At 49.6% G+C, this 20,033-nt stretch overlaps 1 protein-coding gene and 1 non-coding gene across 3 annotated transcripts in view; both read left to right on the forward strand.

Moving 5' to 3' along the window:
- Positions 1–20,033, forward strand: part of BTBD9 (BTB domain containing 9) — a 512,908-nt gene that overhangs the window by 481,612 nt on the left and 11,263 nt on the right. For both annotated transcript variants that reach the window (XM_075555166.1, XM_075555167.1), the window contains exon 10: positions 1,266–1,344. In XM_075555166.1, coding sequence (XP_075411281.1) covers positions 1,266–1,344 — 79 coding nt within the window. The remainder of the gene's footprint in view (positions 1–1,265; positions 1,345–20,033) is intronic.
- On the forward strand, positions 826–989 carry LOC142454116 (U1 spliceosomal RNA). Its single transcript, XR_012785638.1, has one exon. It is a non-coding gene; the product is annotated as a U1 spliceosomal RNA (small nuclear RNA).

The raw sequence follows: 20,033 nt of genomic DNA on the forward strand, positions 1-20,033 counted from the left end.
CTTTTTAATGACCTTCAGGGGACTGGTGTCCAGGCAGCAGTGAATCAATCTCGGTAGGAGGTTCGTAGTGCGAGAGAAGATGGAACACCTGAAACCAAAGGGGGAACAAACAAACCACAAATACATATATTTTCTTTGGTAGCATTACTTGGTAATTAGACAATTACAGGAAACAGCTTCCCAGCAGCTGGCATTTCCACTGTGTGAGCGGAGGAGGGATGGCAACAACTGTGAACTCCTCACATTTATTACAGAAAATATTACTGGAGTTTACAGTCGTGGGTGCCATGCACTCCTCCAGCGCATTCTGATGAGCTGCTGAGCTAAGCCAAGAGCAGGCCTCCTCTCACCAGGTTTGTGTGGGGCCTGCTAGGCTGGGTTTTACATGAGATGATTGGATCTAGCCCATGCAGACCCATGAGGACTGCCTAAGATTTCTAGGCTGCTCTTGAGACCACCCGGAGACTGGCTGGTTCTAAGAATAAGGCTGGGGGTTGGGCTGAAGCCTGGGAGCCTATGTTGTCCTCAGTGAGAGACCCACATCTGCAAGGACTAATGCCAGACTTCACCGAATGCCCTGTCTCGCTCCAAACTTGCCCAGCACTGAGGAGTAGCCTGCACAGCCCCATCCCAGGTCAGACCCTCTTACTCACCAACCCCTGCTGAGGTAGGCACTGCCATGGCACCATTTCGCAGATGGCGCAATGTATGTTATCAGTTCCAGCCAGCCTTAAAGACTCTACTGACCGCACGCCTGTCAGGATGAAATTGGTCTACACTTTCTTTGGCAGTGTTCGAGAGGACTGTGTAAGAACCGGTCATGGCATACTTACCTGGCAGGGGAGATACCATGATCACGAAGGTGGTTTTCCCAGGGCGAGGCTTATCCATTGCACGCCGGATGTGCTGACCCCTGCGATTTCCCCAAATGTGGGAAACTCGATTGCATAATTTGTAGTAGTGGGGGACTGCGTTCGCGCACTCCCCTGAAAAAAAAAAAAAAGAACCGGTCATGGACACTGGCGGGCAGGGGCACCTTGGCTGACAAGATTGTAGGCGTCTGAATAGAGACATTGTATATTTCCTGCCTCCCTCAGCTACACATTAGGTAGAAGCCCATCTCTCAGGAAGCTGTCCAGCTCCCTCGTACCGCTCAGGTCTCTAAGGTCAGGGTACCTCCAGCCTCAGTGGCCATGTCTCCATGGCTTGTTAGTGGGGCTGACTGCACCATCTGACCTGACAAATGGTTGTGCTTCCTTTCACAGGTCCTGGCAGTCCGTGACTTTTGACAGACAGCCTGCCTCCTTCATCCGAATTGTTGGAACACACAACACAGCCAATGAGGTAAGGGTCTGCTCTCACGAGAAGGGTTGTGACGTCCCACGGTGTGTACAGGTAAATGCTACATCTGGTATCATGTGGAACTGTTTGTTCTGCCTGCTAATGGCCTGTTGTTCAGACAGCTTTGTACGGAACAAAGTCCTGCTCCTGCACAGTGGGGATATCGTTATCATCTCTGGAGGTCTCGTCACTAGCAAATGAAAGCCAACCCCTATCTCTGTGCTGCTCCTACCATCCTTTCTGCAGAATCAGCGACCACAGAGGCCGTGAGAGGTCAAGCACCCCACCCCTTGCCTCTGCATGCAGTCCTCAGCCCCCCAGCCGACAGCTATGCCAGAGGCCCCTTGGCCTCGTGAGCGTGCTATTGAAAGGACCCCAGCCCCAGCGCAAAGTGCTGGGTTTTTTCTGTCCACTCTGTCCTATGCCAGGCTATATGTACACGAGCGAGCTGCTTACTCCAGGCCTGGGTCCTGGGAACAAGTCCAGTGGAAGTGCTGTTTGTAGATATCCCTTCACCTTTGGTGGGTGGCATGCTTCTCCCACTCTTGGCAACCCTCACGGCCCACAGCCTTGCTGGCAGTCGGCTGACTTTCCCTGTTCTCACCGCTGCTCTCCCTGGAACAGAAATGACTCCTGGAGACGCATGGGTTCTTCTGGGCCCGAGGGGGAAGACGATGCCACCGGGCATTGAGAACCCGTGCAGTTGACTGTCCAGACCAGGGCACGTGTGCGTGTGAAGGAGGGCACTCCTAGTAACTCGGAGGAAGAAATGGGGGAAAGTGGACGCCAGGCCTGTGCCCAGCAAGCCTGCTTGTGTGGCCACCTCACAGCACAGGCCTTCCCTGCGTCCACAGAGGCCTCACAGGACTCACTCACACCACTGAAGATGAGGATGGTGTCCATGTTAAAAATTCAATTCCTAAGTTAATTATTGACAAATTTGTTCTTCATGTAAGTCTCAAGTAAGCACTAGTGGTGAGGGTGGGTGTCTAGTTGACTTTAGTTGGTTCGTCACTTGCTGAAAGACAGTCCTACTGGGTTCAGTGTGTACCCCCGACAGGAAGCATAAGGAAGAATAAGAGGTAAATGTTAGTCGTTGTCAGATGCCACCAATCCTGTCCCAGCTCGGTCTGGTTTCCGTAGTGTGGTGGTTATCATGTTTGCCTCACCATCTGTCCCAACCCATAGGGACCCCGTGTGCAACAGAACAAAACTGCCTGATCCTCAACTGTGCTCACAGTGCCTGTGTTTGAGCCCGTGCCTGCAACCTTTGTGTCAATCCGTCTTGTAGGTGGTGGTCGCCGTCCGAGGCTCTACTTTATCAAGCATAATGCCCTGCCTCAGGGAAACATGTCCAAAGAATGTGAGGAGAAGCCTCCTCATCCTCTCTTCTAAGGAGCATCTGCCCGTGCCTCTTCCAAGATCCATGTGTTTGTGCCGGTCGTTCACTGTGCTCTCAGTTTTCTTTACCAGCGCCCTAAATCAGTGCATCGATTATTCTAGGCTCCTTCTTAGGAAGTATTCAACTCCACATACACATGAAGCGCGGTTATGGTCAGGCCCACCAAGTGACATCTTTGCGCTTCAGTTCTTTAAAGAGGTCTTGTGTGTCACATTTGCCGAGCACAATATATCAGTTGATCTCTTGATTGCTGCTTCGTGAACATTGCTTATAGATTCAAGTAAAATGAAATCCTTACAATTTCCATCTTTTCTCCATTTATCCTAATGTTGTCTGTTGGCTCAGTTGTGAGGATCTTTACTTTGATTTGTAATCCATATGCAAGGCTCTGTGTCTTTGATCTTTATCAGTAAGTACTTTGAGTCCTCTCTGTTTTGAGCAACAAGGTTATGTCATCTGTGTATCGTAGCTCGTAGAGTTTCTCCAATCCTGATGCTGTGTTCTTCATAGTCCAGCTTCTCAGATTATTTGCTCAGATCCATATGGATTGATGAAGTGGAGTAGAAGAGCACAACCCTTAAGACTGAACAGTGAGTGGTATGATGTCTGGATTACGTCCTAATAAAATGACTGAGGGGGGAAAGAATGCAACCTGACACGCACCATTCCTGATTTTAAAGCACACAATACCCTCTTCTTGTTCTGCCCCAATGACTGCCTCTTGGATAATGTGCAGGTCCCTCTGAATTCCTATTCTTCACAGTGTTGCCCATAGTCTGTTGTGACTCACACAGCCGTGAGGTAAATGAGAAGCCTGACAGTGGGTACACATCTGCAATTTCAAGTTAACATGACATTGCTCCATCTTCACAGTTCCCTGTGCCCAGAAGGGAGCCCTGCACTGGTATTAATAGCTCAGCAGTCACCATTTTCAACTACACGATGACTTGATTTTTAAATTGGATTTTATAAGTGAAGCCCTGTAGGACAGTGGAATTTGTGGCAGGGGCTTGACGCCTGCCTCTCTGCTCTGAGATGAGTTCCCAGCCACCCACTTCCCAACCCTGGTGGCCCTCCCTTTCCTCCTCCCTACCCAGTGAGTGCTCTTGTCTTTCACCCGAATGGGCACCTGGCCCAGTACAGGGAGGGAGGTCTTCCTCCGGGGAGTCACAGGTGGAGCCCTAGTGCCTGAGAAAGGAATGACCCCAGACCTGAGGGAGCTGGCAAGTGGTGGAAGAAGGGGAAGCTTGAGCCGGGGGCTCTACATCTTGATTCCACCCAGGCGCATGCACCGCACTCCTCTCCTCAGAACTCCCATGGAGGTGTTTCTGCTTCTTACCAAAGCTTTTTTTTCCATTAAAAATATTGCGATAATTTATATTCATTTTCTTTCCACTTATTTAAAATAAAAGTGATTCATGCCCACTATGTGTTTCTTGCAGAGAAACGCTTAATAAAGGGAAGCCTGAAACTTTTCCTTTTACCTCCTCACTTCAAAACAAACCTGAAGATTATCAAAGTAAACCAGTTGATATTTATAAAGCACAAAATCCAAGAAATTGAAACCTGAGGTCATGAAAGGATTTTTTGATCATGTAACATTAGTACATTTGAATCTGCACTTTAACATATATATTTGATCCCCAAACTAAATATCATTTAAAAATATTTGCCAATAAATCCAACTTTTTTTACCATCATGCATTACTTTTAATTGTGCTTATGAGGATAAGTTGAGAAGTATTTCTACTAGGGCTCTAGTTCATAGATGCATGGGCTTATTCCAAACAAACTGCCTTTAAACACGTCTGTGGTTAGCGGTGGGCTGCACAGAAGTTTTCTCAGAGACACATTTGTCGATTAGTCTTATTAGAACGCCTTCGCAACAGTGACTGCCAAGGGCACCTCCCAGTTCAGTTCAAGGCAGAGAGGTCAGCTCAGAAGGTTATGGTAACTGAGGGCCTTCCTAAAGGATGATCTTGATAAATTTTCTAAGATGATCACAGGAGCTTATTTCAAAGAACTTTTAAGAAGCCACATGAGGGGGTGGGGGAAGACCAGGAAAATACATTGAGGTGCCACGCCCCCCACCCTGTTCTGACCCTGTACCTGCTCATTCTTGGAGAGAGTAGCGAGGGCTGTCCTAGCAGAATTCCGTTGGGAAACCTTACCCCACCCGCCTATCTCTTGCCTCTTCAGGCTCTGTTTTATTCCCAAACTCAAAGAACATTTAAAAGTGGCCATGTCGACATGGCGTAAATTGAAGCGTGCGGAATTCTTAAAGCTGAAAACATTACCTTCAGAAGAGCATGGACCTATGTTTATAAGCAAGAGCTTCACACTTGGCTGTTTTCGTGTAACCAGGGTTTCTGTGATTTTACAGTAATGCTTTTTGGCTTAGCCTTATATGGAAAACAATTGAAATTTATATTGTCAGAATATATTGATCTAAAATAAAAATTTTTAATTCTTAATTGTTTCTGATGTAGCACATATACACAAACATCAGGAAGTTGGTTTAAGACATTCATATGTGGTACTCTGAAATGGTAAATTATGACTCAAGGTCAGAAAACACTGAGTAGCACCGAGGTGAATCTGAGCAGGTTTGCTGTTAGCCCCAACCAGTGGGGCAGCGGAGTGGACATGCACTTCTAATGTGATTGGAGGTGGAGCACAGTCTCCCGTTACAGAGCTCTGGCGTTGGAGTGCAGGACCCCTGTTTCCCTGAGGAAGTTGCCCCCAAATACACAGCCACTTTGGTGAAGACCAGCTCAGCTTATCTGAATAGATTGACTAATTGGTGACTAAATTCACATGTGGCTGATAAGCAACTTGATCAGCTGCCTTATTGTGTCCGTTATTGATCAAATAAAAGGCCCCAATGTGGTGTTACCAACTGGGAAGCATCTAAAATCATAAAATAAGCAATGCACAACATCATAAGGTACAAGACCCATAAACTATGTCATTTTCAAATCACACGCACAGAAGTTGACTTTTACTAGGCTGCCAGAATATAGCAAACCCTCAGAGCAGTCTTACTGCAGTGTAACGCGTTCCGGCCTCTTCTGTCATGCCAGTACATTCACCTTAGTCTGGCATCCGGATGAAGAAGTATGGCTTCTGTCTCAGAAGACAGAGGGACTGTGTGTGAGGCAGCATAGCCGAGTTCAGAGGTTTGAAGGACAAGGGTGTGCAGTAGTGGAAGGAGGATGACTCGGGTTTGCTGGGCAGGACTCTTGGAGAGAGCCGGGATGGGCAGACAGGAGGCCGCTCACTGCCTCTTGTGTAGGTGACACTTGGGGAAGGAGATGGGCGGTGAGTGAGGTCCAGATACCTGCATGGATGACGACAGCCCTGCTGCCTCATCCCATGAGAACCAGACTGTGGCTGGGCGGCTGGGGGGCTGGGGGAGAGGGCAGAGAGCACAGGGGCTCCTTAGTCTGTGGCCATTGGCTTGCCAAATGCCATTGTTGTTGATAGTGGCCACCGAATTGACTCCATTTCATGGTGACTATGGCTAACAGAAAGGAACATTGCCTAGGCCTGTGTCACCTTCACAATCATTGGTGTATTTGAATCCATTGTTGCACTTGTTCAAGACCCATTCACCCACATTCACTGCCATTGAGTCAATTCTGACTCCTAGCGACCCTATAGGGCAGTGTAGAACTGCCCCTGTGGATTTTATGGCGATAGATCTTTTCTTCTTCTTTTTGTCAATTATTTCCTGTTTTTATTCTTTTAATATTAAATCATTTTACTGGGGACGCTTACAGATATTATAACAATCCATAAATCAGTTGTCTCAAGCGACCTTGTACATATGTTACCATTAACATTTTCAAAATATTATCTTTCTCCTTGAGGTCATTGCCCACCATACCACCCCTAGTAAATTATATATATATTTATTATTATTATTATTCATATTCTACACCAACTGCTGTATCCCTTCACATGGCACTAGAACTTTAGGGAAGCAGAAAGCCTCCCTTGCTCCCTTGGAGAAAGCAGTTAGCAGGCCAACTGGCGGCCCACTACATCCGCCTCCAGGGCTCCTTGACTCCGTATTTGTGGCTTTCATTTGAGATCCCGGGCCTGTTTCTCTTTAGCTGTCCAGTGTTTGTGCACCCAAAGACCTTTTGCTAATTTCAAGGAGCGCGGATGGAATAGTGAAGGAGAAGACTGACGGAAATAGGGTGGGCGAATAAGCTCCCCGGAAAGGCTGGTGTGGAGGGCAGCCCCCCGGACAGGGAGGGTCGGAGAGCGCAGAGGCAGCGGGAGGAGTTAGTGGCTGGCTGTGGCTGCGGACTGTGGCCGAGCTGCTGCCCTTTGAGAGTGGCTTTAATTGGCGTCTTCCTCCTGGAGCGAGCGAGTTGACAGCTGTGCTGCCTTGGCGGCGAGCTGCTTCCGACCTGCCGGCAGCCCTGCTGCCGTTCCAGTGGCACACGGGACACGCAGCTCAGGAAAGCAGGACCTCCCAGCCGCACACTCGGCTTCCTCCCTGCTGTGGGGGGGGGGGTGTCCGTCTGTCCCTCTGTCCGTCGGTCGGTCGTCTCCTGTGTGCGGCATGCTATTCCCTGCTTCGCGGCCATCGGCGTGTGCGGAGGTGCAGATTTCTCCATCACCTCTTTTGGCACGCGTCTGATCTCCTGCGGCGGCGGTGGAGCGGTCTTGCCCTCTTCTGGGAAGGGCAGGCTGCTGCCAGCATCTGGCTCTCCTCTTCCTTTGAGAGCTCCACCACAATGCATTCCTTGAATGTTTTTAGTAGTTTGGGACTTCTGGCAATAAATTCCCCTAATGCTTGTCCCTCAAAGGCGCTCACTTTCTCCAGTGACCCTCCTGCCCCTTGTGGCCCCGGCGTCCGCCCCCTCATTTATCTTCGCTTCTTAGACTGTGCCTTTCCTAACACCCCCTTCACCCCCACCCCAGCATCAGCCCTGCCACCTCTGCGGCCTTGGCATCTCATACACCACAGTGCTCTCCACTCTCCGGCACCCTCTGTGTGCCACTCCATGCGCCGCCATTGTCCTCCCCTCGGCCTGTCACTAGGGGCAGACCTGTCAGTGTGGCTGTCAGCACAACCAGCCTCCCCTGCTGGTTCTCCGTCATCCAACAGTCCACCCCCGGGCCTGCTGCCAGAAAGACCCATCTTGCCTGCTGCTCCCCAGTCACTCCATGGTGATCTCTTCACCAACCAAGCAAACTCCAGATTGCTCAGCCCCCTCTGCTGCTAATCCACTCCTTGGAGCCCCTCTGGAGGCAGGCAGTATACCTCTTTCCTGCTTCTCTCTAGCCGGAAAGCGTGAGGAGTAAGTGGTGCCTTGTCAGTAGGTAGCACCAGCTTCTCCAGTCCCTGGTGGTTCTCCACAGAGCTTCCACCCCAGTGGCGTGCTACAGAGCAGCTCTGGTTCTGATGAGGTCCCTCATCACCTGTCACCCATCCATTTGGGAGCCCCCTGGCGCCTCGTCCCTTTGCGGGGTGACTGTGCAAGCAGTCAGATTGGGTTTGGGGACCCCGTCTGTGGCCTGGAGAAGCCATGCAGTGATGGGAATGGAAGAAAAGTTACACTGGCTGCTTCTCCAGGCTTTCGAGCAAAAGTTCTGGAGTGATTTTTCAGTAGGCAGGGAGCTCAGAGGTACAAGCAGCCCCAGGGGTGAAAAGAACTGTAGGAAAAATGAACTCCCTGCAGTCTAGAAAGAACAGGGTTCCTGCTTACAAGAGCCTCCATTAAAGCCTGTGCCGAGTCAGTAGCACAAACTGAGGGTGGTACTGATGGCTTCTCGGCGGCGCTCAGGGCTGCGTTTTACTTACTGAATTTATGTAGCTGAGGAGAGAGGCTTTGTCGTGCTCATCTTTATCCCCTGCACCTAGGGTGGTGTCTGGCCACTCGGGAGCCCCATGTGCCTGTTGGCTGAATGAATTGGTCAGTCTGTCCATCCACCTGTCTCTCCGAGTCAGTCAAGCTGACGGAGCAGTAAAAGGAAGGACTTTCCTTTACATCATCCAGAGACCATGGCATCCCATGGCATCATCTATCCTCACCCCTGGGAGTTTCTACACCAGGACCCAGAGTTGTCGAAGCTAAAAGGGTATGTCCTAGCTCAGCATCTCCTAGCTTCCCACGCATGGCTATCGGCTCCCCTACAGGGCCCGAGTGTGTCCACAGTGGAACTGTGCTCTCTCCGCAGGATGGTAGGGCTTAGTCTTCAGGAAGAAGATTGCCAGGCCTTTTTTGAGGTGCCTCTGGGCAGTCAGACTACCACCCATTCAGGTACAAGCACCGTGTGTGTACCCCCCAAGGAGCTCCTCCTCCTCCTCCTCCTCTAGCCCACACACTGCCAACATGCCGGTTCCACCTCACAGTGACCGTGGAGGTCAGGAGAGCTGCCCCACAGGGCAATCTTTACAGACCAAGGCTGTGTGTCTGTGTTCCTGTGTTGGCTAAAGGGTTCTCACTGTCACCAGAATTCTCCTAGCTTAGGGTCCTTAGATTAATACAATAAAGTAACTAATATTATAATAAGTATTTACTAAGATGCGTCTTTAGGTATGGTAGAAATTGATGTCAAAACAGGACTTCCTAGATCCCAAGTCCTATTCTGAACTCATAATGTCATCTAATCCTCACAGGTGAAGTAGGCACTATACTTACCTGATTGGAAAGAGGAGCAGACTCAGGACCACGTAGTAGCAGAGACGCGGAGCAGAGGTGCTCCGGGAATATAAGTGGCCACAGTCACTTTGGAGGAGCGTCTGGGTATTAACTGCCATGGTGAATGTGTGCACGCTCACCCTGCGGTGAAGCATTCCCACTCGCTCCTGAGTGTGCCCCCCAGGGAACTCCCGGACAAAATCAGGGTGCAGAAGGAGAGCCTTTCCACAGCGTTGTTTAGAATCGGCCCAAACAAGGGACCAGCCTTGGCCCAGCTACAGAAGAATGGAGAATGAGAGCCAGCCAGGCTGCTCTGCCTCGCAGCAATGGCCCCTGAACAGTGAGGCTGGAGGAAGCTCCGAGCCGTCTCTCCCTGGCTCAGCGGTCTGCATCAGCGGCTGATGAGCAGATGGTTCCTGTGAGCACGCTTCGTGCACCAGCCTGCGAGATACTGGGAGAGGCACCGCGGAAGGCACGTCCCTTCAAGGGACTGCAGCCTCGCTGCCTGATAGAAATCAAGCCACACGAAAAGCGACTTAACTCTATGTGACATTTCAAATCGCCATGCCAGGTCGAGGGTGGAGAAGGAAGTGCAGTGGAGCGAGCAGCAGCCGTGGGAGCAGAGGGGGACGGCTGTGAGGAGGAAGCAGAGCCTCCCATCTATGAAACGGATCAAGTGATCCCCGCCCATGGACTTGGGTGGAGGGGCCGGTAGGCTGCTCTGCTGGGCCGTGCTCCCTGTGTGAGGGACTTGCCTCAGGAGGGGCTGCCCAGAGCGGAAAGTCTGGAAGTGGCTGATCCAGCTGCCCTCCAGGACCACTGGGTGCGGAGCCTGACTGAGGTAGAATTTATTCACAGGCTTCTGACAGGCTGACGAGTGGCTGTGGCCCCAGTGCCATTCTCGTTCCCATAGCAACATGTGGCTCTAGTGGAGGAAAAAAACAGGGAAGCAGTCTGTGAAAAAACAAATGCTCATTCCTATCTTGTGATAATTAGTCCCAGATTTCCTGCCCGAGGCTGCTCACACCCTCTCTCATTCCGTGGGGGCCCCCTGCAGCGTCCCTGCAGGGTCTCATGCGATCCCTTAAGTCAGGCCTCTAGACTGCTGGCGCTCAAGGAGGGCCAGAATTCCCACGGAGGGGTTCAGAGCAAGCAGAGTCGCGGCCCCTCCCTCTGCAAGCTGGTGATCCGAGAAGGGATGCCGCCCTAGCCTCAGAACTCCGCTTCCCCCAGGGAGAGCAAGCCTGAGCCCACCAGCATCCCTGGCACCATCCCACCCCAGGGTTCACTGCTGGTGACAGAGGAGGGATGTACACAAACAGCACCTGCCCAGGGCTAGGAGGCATTGAAAAAGGCCCGGGTTTCAGACCAAGGGGACCTGTGCAGTGTCCCTGAGGCAAAGGTGACACTTGTCTGGCCAGCCTGTGTGCTGAGCCAGAGAGAGGGTGAGCACAGGAGCAGAGGGGCTGGGTGTGCAGACAGTTCGGCCAGCAGGCAGTTTGCACCTGCGGAGTTTGCGTTCTTGGGTCCTGGTGGGAGCCTTTGGTGGGGTCCACTGCGGGGCTAAAGTTCCTGAGGCTACAGTTTCACCTCAGGTCCCTGGTATTTGGCCGACAGTGACCCTCCACATATGGCGAGAGGGGAGGCCAGCTGGCAGAGCCACAGGAAACCGTGGCAGGCTCCCCGTGTACACAGTGGGGCAGGTTCCGATGGCAGTCACACTCGGGACCACTTGCGACTCCAGGGAGGACCGAAGACTGCACCATGGCTGTGAGCCTGTGATCCTCACGATACAACCGTTGGCAGTTACAGGGAAGTCCCGACGCATTTCTTTGCAAGAAAGTCTGGAGCAGAGAGACTGAAAGAAGGTGATCTGCGCTGGAGTGTGGGCTGGAGATGGTCATGTGCAGAGTGTTTGAGAAGAGGCAGGCCACGAAGAAAGGGTTGTGTCGGGTCTAGAAGTAAGCACTTAGCAACAGCCAGCGTGTCTGAGACAGGGAGTTGAATAGGAACTAGAAGAAAAGGACAGGGCTCAGAACCTCAGAGCGGGGCCAGGAGTGCCAGGCCTGGTGCCCGGCGACGTCAGCTCTGGTGCCAGCCTCACACAGCCACCTGCGGAATCCCAGCCAGTCACCTAACATCCTGGACTCTCAGGAACCTTGCCTTTACAAGGAGGAGGAGACTCCGCTCCCAGTAAGAAAGGGGCAAAAAAACAAAACAGGCAAATGTTTATTTTGTAGCATAATTATAAATGAAAGACCTTTCAGTGTCTTTATGCATGAACATTTACTTTGAAAGATTTTAGTGGGAAAAGACCAGCAAAGTCAGACAACATTGAATACAAATTATTGTTTGAAACACGCCACCTTCCTTATACCTGCTTGACTGGAGCAGCAACAGTTCCGCACCAGTCGGTCAGCCTGGGAGCACGGGCCGTCACGCAGTGAGATGAATGGGCGTGGGCATCATTTCGCATGATGCGCCACTGCTGGGCCGGGCAGGCTCCCTGCAGCTGGTGTTTGTCCAAACAACACACACATCCTGAGCCTGCAGTGAAGAGATGAGATCGTCTGGCTGTTCACCAAGCCTGAGATGAAGTAAAGAAATGCACTGGGTCGCTGGGGCCTGCATGGTCCGTGGACGCAGAGGAGCGACAGCCAGGCTCGCCTGTACTGTACACCACGGGGACATGGGGAAAAGCCACATCTACCAGAGGGGAGAACCAGTGTGTAGACTGAGCCTGAACTCTAGCCGTGGCCTCCTGTGACCCATGTCGTTTCGTGATTGGCTTATTGCGGTATGACGTCACATTGCAGAGTCCTCCAGGGTGCACATCTTTTTGCCCTTGTAAAGAGTGTTATCATGAGCATGAGTGTACAAATGTCTATTTATGCAACAGCTCTCGTTTCTCTAGATACTCTAGCTGACTAGTAAGGGGGTCTGTGGGTCGTATGCTACCGCTCCTTTATAAAGTTGTAAGGAACTACCTGACCATTTTCCACAGCGGAGACCTTTTACAGCCCTGCCACCAGGACATAAGAAGTTCCAGTATCCTGCAGCCTCACCAATCCTCATTGTTCCCTGGTTTGTTTTCCTTTGTTTGATTATCATGACTACTGCTAGGGTCGGATGGCGCCTCAGTTTTGTTTTAGCACCTCTCTAATGGCTAATGATTGCAAGCATCTATTTGTGTATTTCTTGGCCACTTGAAATGTCTGTCCAAGTTCTTTGCTAATTTTTAAAAACTGGTTTGTGTGTCTTCTTGTTGAAATGTTGAAGTTTTCTCTACATTTTGGAGACTTGTCCCATGTCGTTGCAAAACAAACAAACAAACCGTCTGTACTTTCTTAGTTCTTTAGAGGAAGAGTGTTGGATGAATTGAGTGTGTAATTTTAGGAAGACCCAGTCATTGATTTTTCTTCTGCTGTTGGTGAATTTTTAGTTTTGTTTGAGAAACTATTTATGTCTTAAATTAGAGCAGCCTAAGTTCTCCCCCACCCCTCATCCTACCCAAGAAGCCCTGGTAGTGCTGAAGGATAAGTGTTAGGCTGCTAACCACAAGGTCAGTAGTACAAAACCCTGTAGCTGCTCCCTGAGGGAAAGATGAGGCTGTCTGCTCCCCTCACAGTCTCAGTGGTAGTAGGTTTTGGTTAAATTTGTCCATTTTCTCTTCTATGATCTTTATATTTTGTAGGTTTTACACTTAGGACTTCAATTTTTTGACTTGGCTTTTGCATATGGTGTGAGGTACGGATCTTGTTTCACTTTTCTGCCAACAGATATCCAATGTTGCCAGCACCATGTGTCTAAGAGACTGTTAATTCTCTATTTTGAAGATTTCAGCCCTTGAACAAAGATCACCTGGTACTGCTTTCCTGATTTCCTTGTCAGAATTCTCTTTGTTGATGTAGAGGAATCCAAGTGAATTTATATGTTGAGTCTATCTCCTGCCACTTCGCTGAATCCTTCTATTAGTTCCAGTAACATCCTTGTGGATTCTCTGGAATTTTCTATGTACCTAATTATACTCTCTGCAAATAGTGATAGCTTTGTTTCTTCCTTCCAAATTTAGATACCTTTTATTTCCCTTTCTAGTCTTTTTTTTCTTTTTTTACATTTTATTAGGGACTCATACAGCTCTTATCACAATCCACACATATACATACATCAATTGTATAAAGCACATCCGTACATTCTTTGCCCTCATCACTCTCAAAGCATTTGCTCTCCACTTAAGCCCTCTAGCATTGAATAGGAATGGGTGGACAGGACATCCTTGTCTGGTTCCCGTTTTCAAGACGAATGTTTCGGTCTCTCTCCCGAGAAGAATGTTGGCTGTGAGTTTTCTGTGTGTGCTCGTCTCTTCCTGTTTAGTTTAACGCTTCTATCAGAACATGTGTCTGACTAGGGTCACACACTGGTTCCACAGGGACACCTAAGACTAGGTGCCTCAGTTACCCTTTAGGTCTGGAACTGAGCCCACCCTGTATCAGAATCATCAACCTTTAAATATCAAAGAGCAGTTATTCCCTAAGGACAGAGCTCAGAAGGTTAGGACAGAAGGAGGGATAGAAATCAAAACTCTGAAAGGGCATCAGAAAAGTGATGAGAAGTCTTGCAGTGGATGAGTTGAACGCAAAACTCTCAACTTTCACCTAACGTTCAATAAAGTTTTTGTTGATTTAATTTGTGTTTATGTCAAATGCCTTGTCTTCATTGATCCAATGTGATGATGTGGTTCTTTATTTTGATGTCGTGGGTTATGGTGTTTTTCTAACAGGAGCCATCGTGCATCTGTGGTAGGATTCCCACTAGGGCCATGGTGAATTATTTGTTGTAGAGTTGGAGTCTACTGGCTAGGATTTTGTTCAGAGTTTTTCCATCTGTATTCATGAGAGATGTTGGCGTTTCATATTCCTTTTGAGTGTTGTCTTTGTGCGACTTTGGTATCAGCATTGTGCTTGCTTCATAGAATTTGTTTGGGAATATGCCATCGTGTGTGTGTTTTGGAGTCAGGGGTAGAATTGGTATGTCATCTCCTTTCTGAGTGCTTGCTAGAATTCTCCATGAAGTCATCTGGGCTAGGACTTTTTGGTTGGGAGTTTGATAATTTAATTTCTTCTTTTGGTCTTTTAAATTTTTCTACCCTTTTTATACCTTTTCAAATTTTTCAGTGTGTTAAATTAGAAATGTGTTTCTTCTGAGTTTTAAGTTTTCTGGAACATGGTTCTTCGTAGTATTCTGTTAGTATCCTTTTGAATTGAGTTGGTTTTGTTGTGACATCACACTGTATTTATATGAGTTATTTGCATTCTCTCCCTCTTTTCCTTTGTTAATTTATCCGGGAGTTTGTTAATGTGATCAGTCATTTCAAGGAACCTATGGGTTGATTGTTTCATTCATTTCTGCTTAAATTTTTGTTCCTTCCTTCCTTCAGAGTATGGGTTCTGTTTTTATGCTCTCTTGATAGTTGTTGAAGTTATCAGGTACATGGTGTTGACTTTGACTCTTCTTTCTTGAAGTATGCATTGCTAAAAAATTGACCATTAAGCACCGCTTTTGCTGAGTTCCAGAGGTTTTTCCGTGTTGTGTTTTGAGCTTCACTTTTAAAAGAACAAAAAATAAAATATCTCTGCCTTATTTCGATGGACTTTTAACTTCTGCTGAGATGCACATGAGAAGATATTGCACATCACCAGGATCAGGTGATTGTGTGTTGGATGCAGAATGGGGAATGTGCTATGAGGGTGCCAGGCAGGGTGAGAGAAAAGTGCAAGTCTTTGGGGTAGTCTAATTTAGAAGCTGGGTGTCTTTCTGTCTGACTGATGGGCATATATCAGAGAGAGGCAGGTATCTGTTTTGTTAAGATACGTTGCCTTGTAAATGTAAGTTGAAAGCTTAGAAGGAAAATCCTATTTGTATTGGTTGGCATAAAAGCAGCCTGTGAAAATTACTCAGGAGAAACCAGGAAAGCAAGGGAGAGTCATTGATCAACACTTATTACATTTCCCGGCTTGTACTGCGGTTAGCAGTGGACTCTTAGGTCAACATGGGAAACTGAGAAGGAGCTCTGCTTTCAGAACCTTTTAGCTAGGTTGAGCTAACAGTGCTTGGGATTCCTGTTAATGAAAGATGGCGGGCAGTGGCCAGCAAGGAATTAGCCTGACCACCTCAAAAGTAAAGTGTGCATCCTTCCAGGAACGGGAAGAAAAGCTCACCCCCCCCCCACCATCGCAGCATACTGAGCATCATGGCTCCCTAAGAGAAAGGTAAAATGACCATAAAGGATGGCTACAGGAAAGGACACCCAGAATTAGCTTTCCGAATGACTGCTTTCCGAATTAGCCAGCCCTCCCGGGGAAAGATCCAGAAGCCACTGAAGGTGGTTCAGCAAAGGTGCCCCTTTGTGAGCAGGGGCAAACAGGCTAATGGGATGCATGACTGCCGCAAGGGGAAGGGAAAATGATGCAGCGACGGTGGTAATAGACTTGCGTCCATCAGCCGTGCATGTCTGCCGCGCGCCTCCACCCCTTGTGGCCCCTCCGCTTTGAGGGTATTGCGGCCCTGGGAAGGTGCACAGGCACGAAATGGAACCGCATCTGCTTCCCCGTGAAGAAGGAAGTTCCCCGAGAGGGAGGCTGTGTTGGTGGGAAGAGGAGGCTCTTGGAGAGGTCTGGGTGTAGAGGGACTACGGGTCACACCCGTTGTCTTGACCACTGGTCAAGCCAAGTGGCTTAGCAGCCACATGCAGTTCCCATGGGGGAAGAGCAGCCATACTGCAGCCTTCTCCCGCTGGCCTCCCAGCTGACATCCACCGCCCTCTTGGCCTTCCTTCCTTGTCCAATCCCGTCCAGGCAAGATTGTTCCCACACACCTCTGACATATTACTGACCACATGCCGCTGTGTTTGAGAAGCCAGCATGTCGACTCCTGCCTTCAGGCTTCACTCCCTTTAGAACCATGGGCAAAAGCCATTTCCCCTTTAGAAAATGGGTGGAATGCCTCGGCTTACCTGTTGTAAGGTGTCGGTCTCTGTGCCCATGCACACACACAGCCCCGAGCTGGGCCGTGGCTTCCCGATGAGAGGGGCTGAATGGTAAACACAGCTGGGAAGTGTGTTCAGTGAGTTCACTGAAGGTTAAGCGCGCGCGTGCGCGCGCGCACACACACAGACAGAGAGAGAGAGAAAGGACCTGTGAGAACCCTTGGCAGGCGTGCAGGCCTACAGTGCCCACCTGCCACCTCACTGTCTTCCAGTCACCGCGGACCCCTTTCCTCATCAGCCGTCAGCAAGTCTGTCATCACTGTTTGCGTTTTGGTTTTTACCTGAAAAATGCTTCCTGTGAGTTTCCCTCCAAAACTGCTGTTTTTAACCTCGGAATGTCAAGGTGTAGAGGTTTGCTGTCAGCTATTTCTTTCTTTCTTTAATCATTTTATTGGGGACTCTTACAACTCTTGGTACAATCTATACATCAATTGTATCTGACATATTAGTACATACATTCCATCGTTCTTTTCTAGACATTGACTTTGCATTGAGCCCGTGGGATCAGCTCCTTTTTTCCCTCCCTCCCTACCCCCCACCAACCCTCATGGCCCCTTGATAGACTGTAGATTGTTAATTATTTTCAAATCTCACACCGACCGCTGTCTCCCTTCCCCTCTGGTTTCTGTTGTTCTTCCCCCTGGAGGGGGGGCGGGGGGGTGTGGTTATGTGCCATTCATTGCGATCGGTGCCCCTTCCCTCCCCACCTTTCCCCACTCCCCCCTACCCATTTGGTATCTCTGTTCCCATTCCTGGGTTCCATGTGTTGTGAGTTTTATCTCTTCCCTCTATCTATGTACATGCTCCTGTCTAGTCTAGATTGGGAGGCAGCACTGGGGTCATAATAATGGGGGGGGGTTGGTGGTGAGGCGGCTTCAAGGGATCAGAGGTATATTGCATGATCCATCAGTGCTCTACTGCACCCTGACTCACCCCCTCCCTATGACCCCTCTGTGGGGGATGTTCCATTGTCCACAGATAAGCTTTGGGTTTCTACTCTAACCCCCCCTCCATTCTCACGGAAACATTTTTGTTTTTTTACTGTTGTGAATCTTCAGATGCCAATTGCCCTGTCTCAATGGCACCTCACAGTTGCACTGGATGGTGTGCTTCTTCCATGTGGGCTTGCTGCTTCACTGTTGGATATCCGCTTGTTTAACTTCAAGCCTTTAAGACTCCAGACACTATATATTTTAATAGTCAGGCACCATCCTCTGTCTTCACCACATCTGCTTATGCATCCATTTTGTCTTCAGCGATTGTGTAGGGGGGGGGGGCATCACAGAATGCCGGTTTGTGAGAACGAAGTGTTCTTGTATTGAGGGAGGGTAAGAGCCGAGGTCCAAGGCCCATCTGCAGCCTCAAGTGTATTGCCTTATAAATATTATGTACTTAGGCCCATACCACTACTGTTATGGATTAATGTGTTTGCATAAGTGCACACCTCTGTTAATCTCCCTATCCATGCCTTTGCTTCCTAGAGCTTGCCTCTGTTTCATTTTGCCTCCTCCTGGCCCGCCTCACTTTCCCCCTCCTCCCCCCTCTTAGTGCTTCCTGTCCACTAGCTTGGTGTTGCTCTAACACTCACAGGATCTCCACCCTCTCCTGGATGCTGGTTCCGCTTCCCTACTTGTTCCCCTGTCCATGCTGCCGACCGCTCGCCACACCCTTCTCCCCACCTCCTTCCCCCTCTACCTTCGGGGGGTCATTGGCCCCATTGCCTTCTCCCGGGGCTTCCCTCCCATGCTCAACCCATATAATTAGGCAAGCCATCCATGTCCTAGTCAGAACAATAAGAAAACATACGGTTGAAGAAAGAAAAGGGAAGAGAAAAAGACGAGAGAAAAAAATGAAAGGGGAAAAAACTTTCCATAGGCCCAGGTCTGTTTGCTGGCCCCCATGAGTCCCTCCCCACTTGTCCTGAGGGAGATCTGGGGGCTGCACCTCCTCATCTGAAGTCCATTCTTGGGGCTCCTCAGGGGCTCTGTGGCTCGACTTTCCTCCTGTTGCTGATCTTTTATGCTCCATTCCCACACTGTCTCCCCACAAGTGTCCCCATTATTGTCCCCTGTCTCCGTATGGTCCAGTTAGGGAGCAACATGTCTTGAGCCAGCAGCTCCGTGCAGGGACCTCATCCTCTGGGCTGGGTGTGCCATCTGGAGTCTAGGTCCACTGCCCCTTTCTCTTTTTCCTTCTTGGTTTGCTTCCGTCTGGGTATGGTAGGTCGGTTCCTTTCCCGCACTGGAAGGTCTAGTGTCGTTCTCTGCGGCACACACTTCCAGGGTGGGGGTCAGGCTGGTCCTGGTTGGGGCCAGCCCTATAGTCCGGTCTTTTCATGGATTCCTCGCTGTGTTATGTTGCCCTCCTGGTTTGGCGCGCCATGGTGGGGTCTGTATGCACGTTCCAATTCTGTGGAGACACCACCAATACTTTCCCCCTGGGTGTGTTAGTGCCCTGTTTCCCCCAGGTCATCATCTCAATTTCTACACTTACATTATTTGAATTTCTCACCACAAGCTTGTGTTTCTTTTGTAGTATTTTTTGCTTTTGTTTGTTTCAATTTAAGAAAAATTTAATTTTTAAGAGTTCCCTCTGTCTGGGCTCCTGTGCACCTCCCCCATCCCCACCTCTACCCTCACCCGGCCCTGTTCTGGGCTGCCATCTCTGTCTCCCTCAAGGTTCAAGTTCTGAGGAACACATTCAGCCTCTTGTCCCTGGATTCCTCTGCCCCTGTCTACTGCAGGGGCCACCCCCACCCTACCCTCTGTGTCTCGGTGCAAAGATCTCTGTCATGTTGGCTGTACCCCATCCCTGCCTGCTCACTGTCCCGCCCAGTGCTGCTCCCTTCTTGCCCAACTCCAGGCCTAGGCTTCTGTCCACCTGGAATCCCCCACATGGTTGGCAACTCAGTAAAGCCAGCTCTTCTCTGTGTCACCTTTGAATCTAGCAGAGCCTGCTTGACTCTGTGGAGGTGGTCAAAGAACTCACAGTAAAGCGACACATGGGGACTTGGCAGTCAGACTGAAGGCACCTTTCAGAGACCGGCCATGTTCCTCAGCGTTTGGTCCCTGAGCCTCAGAGCTCCGGGGAAAGCCAGGTCAGTTATCCAAGGCATTGAGGGCTTTCAGTTTTGCCTTAGCTGGGAGAGCCTGTCCTGAGCCCAGTGGGATCCAGGGAAAGGCATGTTTTTAAATAACTCCAGGAGAAACCTCCACAGGAGATTTGCTGTCAGTATTGCTACATGGATTGAGAATAACAGCCATTTAAATTATTTTTATTTGAATTTTTATTATGGTAAAAGATATAGAATATACGATCTGCCAGTCTAACCACTTGTAAGCGTATAATCTATGATGCAGCCGATCACAATGTCGCCTAACCATCCCACCACCCACCTCCAAACTTTTCCCATCCTCTCAAGCAGAAACTCGGCACCCAGGAAGCACTCACTGCCCCTCGCCCTTCCGCGGCCCCAGGTAACACTGCTAAACCCTTGTCTCGCAACATAAGCCTGTCCTGGGTATTTTATGTCATTGGGAGCATGCACTGTGTGTCCTTCTGTGTCTGACTTATTTCACCCAGG

Source organism: Tenrec ecaudatus, chromosome 7 (genome assembly GCF_050624435.1).
Source record: "Tenrec ecaudatus isolate mTenEca1 chromosome 7, mTenEca1.hap1, whole genome shotgun sequence".
In the NCBI taxonomy this organism is placed as follows: Eukaryota; Metazoa; Chordata; class Mammalia; order Afrosoricida; family Tenrecidae; genus Tenrec; species Tenrec ecaudatus.